The sequence below is a fragment of the Anopheles cruzii genome, chromosome 2 (assembly GCF_943734635.1).
Source record: "Anopheles cruzii chromosome 2, idAnoCruzAS_RS32_06, whole genome shotgun sequence".
Lineage (NCBI taxonomy): Eukaryota > Metazoa > Arthropoda > Insecta > Diptera > Culicidae > Anopheles > Anopheles cruzii.
The window spans coordinates 58,898,020-58,904,224 of record NC_069144.1 but is presented as its reverse complement, the minus strand read 5'-3'; the positions used below and the strand labels follow the sequence as shown (position 1 = coordinate 58,904,224).

At 50.1% G+C, this 6,205-nt stretch overlaps 1 protein-coding gene across 2 annotated transcripts; it reads right to left on the bottom strand.

The window, feature by feature from the left end:
- Positions 1-188: 188 nt before the first annotated feature.
- Positions 189-5,428, bottom strand: LOC128277848 (protein phtf). 2 transcript variants are annotated; one of them, XM_053016426.1, is made up of 5 exons: positions 5,370-5,428; positions 2,453-4,395; positions 1,264-2,180; positions 1,122-1,199; positions 189-1,051 (listed from the first exon to the last, which is right to left on the bottom strand). In XM_053016426.1, exons 2-5 carry the CDS (start codon positions 4,365-4,367, stop codon positions 902-904), a joined length of 3,060 nt encoding a protein of 1,019 aa, XP_052872386.1. In that variant the 5' UTR covers positions 4,368-4,395; positions 5,370-5,428; the 3' UTR covers positions 189-901. The 2 variants fall into 2 exon arrangements, with proteins under 2 accessions (XP_052872386.1, XP_052872387.1); XM_053016427.1 differs by having other exon boundaries at positions 2,816-4,395.
- Between the last annotated feature and the right edge of the window lie 777 nt (positions 5,429-6,205).

The following is a 6,205-nucleotide window of genomic DNA, read 5'->3' as shown; positions in this document are numbered from 1 at the left end:
TTGAATAAGAGTTTGAACAGTTTTAAAATATTTTTTTTGGGTTCGGAGCTTGTTGAATGCCTTTAAGCAGACGATATTCAACAGCGAACCGATGGAACGCGGCAAAGAATCAACGATCATTCGGATTGTGACATAAACGCTTTTCACAGAATCGTATTCTAATTCTAATAACATGCTTTAGAGCTAAAATAGACTTTATCTTGAATTACTATTAAATACACTTTGTTCTCTAACGCCCTTTTCCCTACGCAACGATGGATCGAGAAATTGGCTAAGGATTGATCATTACGTTCGTCACCGTTCTGCACCCTACCCAGAACGTACCAGTAATGGCATAATTGCTGTAGATCCTCTACACAGCTAACAGTACTATTGTTTGTCAACTTTCTTAAAATGCTCAACAAACGTTTCGTGGGTTCCTGGCTTCTTTTCTTCCACACACACACAGACACGCGGAGCTGAGAATGCTGCTGGCAAAGCGAATTACCATAAACTGTCTTACCTCTAACATAGAAACTTGTGTAGAAATATAAAAGAACTATCTTCTTTGTCAGTTCCAACGGCACACCCGCACACAGCCACGGTACTTTGTACGGTGTCTGCCGAGTTACCTGGCTACGGCACCGATCAACGGACCCAGTGAATGCTTCGCTAACCCTGTATACTGTTTTCGGTGCAGTTTGCAGACTTATGACTAAACCATACACGCCTATCGCGCACAAACGGTATCCTATTTGACTACACATGATACGTTGCTAAAAGTCGTCGCTTGTTGACGAGAGGAAACATCAGGTATGAGGATCTACAGGTTTTTTGAGGAACCAAAGAGGAACGGTTCACCATCAGGTAATCAGGGAGTTAACGTTTTCTATCAGATCACGGCCACACACTCGCGCAACTTCTACTTTATCTTAATTTTGTGAAGCTTCAACTTGAACCCAAGCATTTCACTAAGCACACCGGACAGGGCGGACAGTATGACCACCTTCACCGTGGTGTAGAGATACGGATTTGCGCTGAGGCCAGATATTTTGAATGGAGATTCCAGTTCCTGCGGATGAACGAAAATCACGATCGGTTTAGCAACGAGCAACCAGAAAGAAGCCCCCGAACCACGTTACCTTGAGGAGATCGGCTGCCAGTTTAAGTACATTATTCGATATCATCAGTTCTTCCTTCTTGTTGGGCTTTTGTTCAATCTGGAAACGGAAACGAAGGTTATTTTTAAACCATCTGGCACGTGGCCCGATGAAAACAGCTCACCTGAACGTAAAGATTGATCTGTTCGGTGATCAACACCGAGACGCTTTTATACTTTTTGTTAATCTTCGTACCGAGAGTCATGAACCGCAACAGGAATGTTCCGAATGCGCATGACCACGCGAGCGCCTCCAGATTGAACTGCGAGTGAAGGTGCACCGAATCCTTGAGCCATTCGACGCTCAGAAATGCCAACAGCAGCAGCGTAATGATAAACACGGCGGATACGATCACTTCGACCGAGTTCTGTGGTCCGCGTCGCTTCAGGTACGAGCGAACGCACAGCCACGTCTTGATGTTGCGCACCTTATTCAGGCGGAAGTGCGGGATGGCGGACTTTTGTGCCCGGCGCGATGACGTCAAGTGGGAGAAGAGTTTTGCGTACAAAAATCGCTGCTTGAAAGTACGCTCGGCCACGGCCAACAAGAAAAACACCAGAAAGGTAAGGACGAGCCGCAGGAGAAAGCTTAGCACGAGCACGAATCGTTCCCAGGTGGTGTCACCGAAGGCAAAGCGCAGAATGGCCAACAGCGAGAAGGACGCCTTCTCGAGCAGTATGAGGGGCATGTCGAGGAAGTTCACTTCCGTCGAGTTCGTTGAATCAACGGTCGCTTCGCACAGGCGACAAAAGGCGGGAACGAGCGATAGGAACACGCTCAGGATAACGCCGATGTACACGTAGTCGCTGGCCTCTGGCATCGCTTCCACCCGCTCGATGATGGCGGACGAAATGTCGAGGACGGACATTTCTGCCTTCTTGGCCTCCCGTGCTTCCCAGATGGTACAGCTGACGCGATCGGTCGATCCACAGGAGGGATTCAGGATGATCGTTGGGGCATCCTCCAGCTCGTATTCGTCATCCGACCGTTCGTTCTGTGTATCTGAATTGTCCAGCTCCGAGCTGTAGCTACATTCTTCACCTGAAACGATAACCAAGCGGTAATTAGTACGCGAAAGATTGCCGAAAATCAATGCTTTTCAAGGGCAAACTGAATCGAGCCGGTGATCTTTTAGTATTCTAGCGCTTCAAAATATTGATAGGAACTGTGATCACATAATGATGTTTTATGTACATTCGAAATTATTACTAAATTTTAATCGGCCCTGTCTGTTTCTTTAGATCCAAAAAAATTGTAGCAATGAATAAGCGGCGCCCTCTTTTTACGATCTTCTCGCGCCCTGGTGGCCATACCTTCGCTCAGCGCCGACGCCGGATGGTGATAGTTAAAGTGATGCTGATGGGTATGGAGCGTGTGGTGAACGGAAGGGCCGAGATGAGGATGCATCGGCATGGAGGGGTTACGATGGTGAAGGTGAAGCAGATGGTGCGGTAACGGCTGTTGATGCTGCTGTTGCTGCTGCTGCTGGCGAAGATGGTGGCGAAGCGCCGGTGAGTGCAAGTGTGGCGGCGACGGTGAATGCAAATCGTACTCATTCTCTTCGTCCGTATCGCTTCCGCTCGTTGCCGGTTTGTCATCGCGCGTGCCAGCAAGCTTCACACTGCCGACGAGCGGCGAAGGGCCGTGTTCCGGCTCACTCCGGAGCGATTGCTTACTTGAGTCTCGCGGGCGACGGTCCGCCTTATCCATCTTTTGCTTCAGTTCTTTGGTAAAACCGGGTACGGTTGACGATGTGGCCGAGCTGCCAAGCTGCTGATGGTTCGGTCGAAGCGATCGGTGCTCGTGCTGATCGGTGCCGCCCCGGGTGCTACCGGTCACGGGCGTATTCTGACCCGTGTTACTATTCTTGAGCGTATCCGTGTCCGAGTCGGACAGTGGGCGATCCTTGGGGTCAACAACGACCCCACTACCGTTGATCCAATCGTTGGTGAAGGGAAACTTTCGCTGATAGGAAGCTTTCTCGCCGCCAAACACGTGCCCTGCACTGTCCTCTCCTCCCGAGCTTTTGCCGTTCAAACTCTCGAACCCATCATCATCGACGACCGACGGTGCCGTTGCAGCCCGTTCCGGTACCGTTGGATCCCAGTTCACGTTTCGGCGTCGTAGCCCAACGGGAAGATTCAAAAGCTCATCCCCAGCCTGATCAGAGACCGTTGGAGAGGCGTCCCCCTTCGGTGGCGAATGATCACCGTGTTCGCTCTGCTCCTGATCCTCACTTAGGTCCACCGGAGGTGTTCCACCCGACTCACGGAGCCGGCTGGAAACGGGATCTTCCACCGGTTCGCAGGCGGCCGGCACGTTGGGCGTCATCATCTGTGCCAACGGAGACACCACCCCAACCGAGCTTGCTCCGTTCGCCTCAAGCTGCTTCCTCTCGACGGCATCACTACTGGTACTGCTGCTGGTACTGCACGCGCCTTTCTTCGGGGCCGTCCGTGCCGGCGAGCTGGTCGCCGACTTTGAGCCTCCCATACTGGCGAACGCTTTCCTCGCGTGACGCTCCTCGGACGGTGCCTTCCCTGCGGACGATTGTGTCGTTTCGGATTGCGCCCTAACGCGGCGCTTTCGTCGGAGACGCTGTTCACGCTGCTTCCGGCTGGAGTTGCTTCCGAACGTCGTCGACGACAGCGATGGCCCGGTTCCGCTGTGGCTCGCCGGTGAAGCATGCGAGTGGAACTTTGGGGAAAGGTTTCCACAGGAAAACATGGACGAACCGTTGCTGTTCGATGCGGTGGCCACTATCTGCGAATGGATCACGCTCAGTAGTAGACTCAGGGCCAGCGGAATGAGGAAGTCGGCCATCGTGACGATGTGCTCGATCTGTTCGGCCTCGTCCTGGCCTACGGAGCGCACCCGGTAGCTGTAGATGCCAAGGTTTAGCATCTGCAGCAGGTACAGCACGAGCAGCAACAGAAAGACACCCGGTGACGTTTGCTGGACCCACCAGCGGGCGTACACGGGCAGCAGCAGGAAGCGCAACGCGCCCAGATAGAGCACCGTCAGGATGGAGAGCTTCGATTTAGCCTTCGGAAAGGTGGAACCGCGCACCAGATCGACGTCGATGAGTTCGGTTTTGAGCTTGGTGTTCTTCAGCGGCAGATGCGTGATGCCCGCCAGGATCTTTTGCTCGATCGTTTTCTCCCATTGCTGCTTGTCGTAGGTGCCGATTTTCTTCTGATACCACGCGACCAACGCATCCAAGCGCATGCTCTCAGCACCCGACTGCCGTCGTACTCTGCGGAATTGAAATCGAGTTGTAAGATACAGTCGGGGGCCAGAAATGTTGTTGTCTTTAGATAGCACAGCGTGGCTGATAAAAACAGGAGCTAAGAAACATGCACACAACTTTTTTGTGGTCAGCTCTGCGTAACGGCGGCTGTTCAAACATCGCGCCCTGAACGGGAGCTGAAGACCTTACATGACCGGGCGCAGTTATTCCGTCAACACAATCTACCAGACCTCACCGGGGGGCCGAATGCATGACTCTGCACCATAACAATCCTATCTAAATTGTTAAACCACTTCTTATTAGAAGGTTTTGTCATGCGCTTGTTTGACGCAGTTAGGTCACTCCCGGGCGCTATTGGGAAACACCAATGATTTTTGTCCTATTTTTAGACCCTCGACAAATAATCATCTGCCGCGACACGATTGTTTATCTCTTTGCTTTTTCCTGAAGGAGACAAAATCAAACGCGTAAAAGATGTACAATTCAAAAACATTTTATGCTTTGCGCAAGCATTTTGCTACATTCAACGGCAGCACCATATGATTTTGACATTTGTCCACGGTTGCCACGGCCAATTTGACACGCGTTTTTGACCTTCGGCGAGATCAACAAAACATATGTTCTTTCTCTCACTCTTCGAAATTGGGCTCACCGTAAAGGTGCAAGCGAGATGGCGAGAAACACTCGAGCTATGCTGCATGCACTTTCTTTTACTTTTCAACAAACATTGCGCCTTTTGCCATCTCACTCTCCCGTTGGCTCTCTGCTGTGCGATTTTTGACGCAAGTTTGTTGCCGTTCTCTTTCCTCTGCTTCCGCATTCACTTTTCACCTTTGTTGACAGGTCGGGTTTGTCGGGTTGCCTGACGACGAGACGACGCATTGTGCATTTTTCTTATCTCGCAAAAGTTGCTTCCGTAATGCATAAATTAACTTTTTAGCCAGCGTGCGCTAATTCACGAGATTGTGGCAAGATTTTACCTTCACAGGTCGGTACGAGAAACAAACAGGACACCGTGGAGGCTCTTGGCGACGTCCGTGAAACCAATTCGCTGGGCTCCTGAGATCCCTTTCGCGAGAACAACTCGCGATGTTTGGTAATTCACCAGCGGAAAATGTACCACTAAGGCTGGCGAACGTTTTTCGCATACTCCTGACCGCAAGGACAAACAATGGGGACCAAAAGAAAAATCTCTGTCCCGCACCGAATCGACCCAACACACAACACACAACAGACCTTACGCGCGACGTCAGAAGAGAGAACTGAATCGGCTGCGAAATACGTCGGTTGCGAGAGCGGTACCGAAATATATTCTCGCGAATCGAGCGAGTTCACACACACTCACACAAATTCACACTCATACAAATTCAAAGATTCAATTTTTAACGGTTCAATCTACTTTTTAAGTCGTTACATTAGTATAATTTGATCTCTGAGTTTGTGTCAAGGAATAATTGTATTATAATGTGTCTAATAATTGTATTTATCATTATTACTAATTACTTTTATTGCCATCAATTCGGTCTGAATCTTTGTAAATTTAATATGTTGGTCAATTTATTTAACTGCGCTTGCGTCAGGATCTTTGTGAGTTAGTATCGTGGTCGCGATCGAGGATCCTCAACGCGCCTGCTAGGTATGCAATCGCCTGCTAGGTATGCAATCGCCTGCTAGGTATGCAATCGCCTGCTAGGTATGCAATCGCCATATTCTGGCGACTTTCTTGCGCTGGGAGCGGAAGAGTCCATTACCGTTGCAGAACTGTGCTGAAGATCGCGTTAGAAAAGTAGCCGATAAAAGTTGGTTTTAAAGAGTA

Bases quoted from the DNA above. Each gene is read 5' to 3' on its own strand.
- LOC128277848 (XM_053016426.1), bottom strand. From the start codon at position 4,367: ATGCGCTTGGATGCGTTGGTCGCGTGGTATCAGAAGAAAATCGGCACC. The intron at 2,181-2,452 runs GTATGGCCACCA...TTATCGTTTCAG, and splicing joins GGCGTCGGCGCTGAGCGAAG to GTGAAGAATGTAGCTACAGC. The intron at 1,200-1,263 runs GTGAGCTGTTTT...TTCCGTTTCCAG, and splicing joins AGATCAATCTTTACGTTCAG to ATTGAACAAAAGCCCAACAA.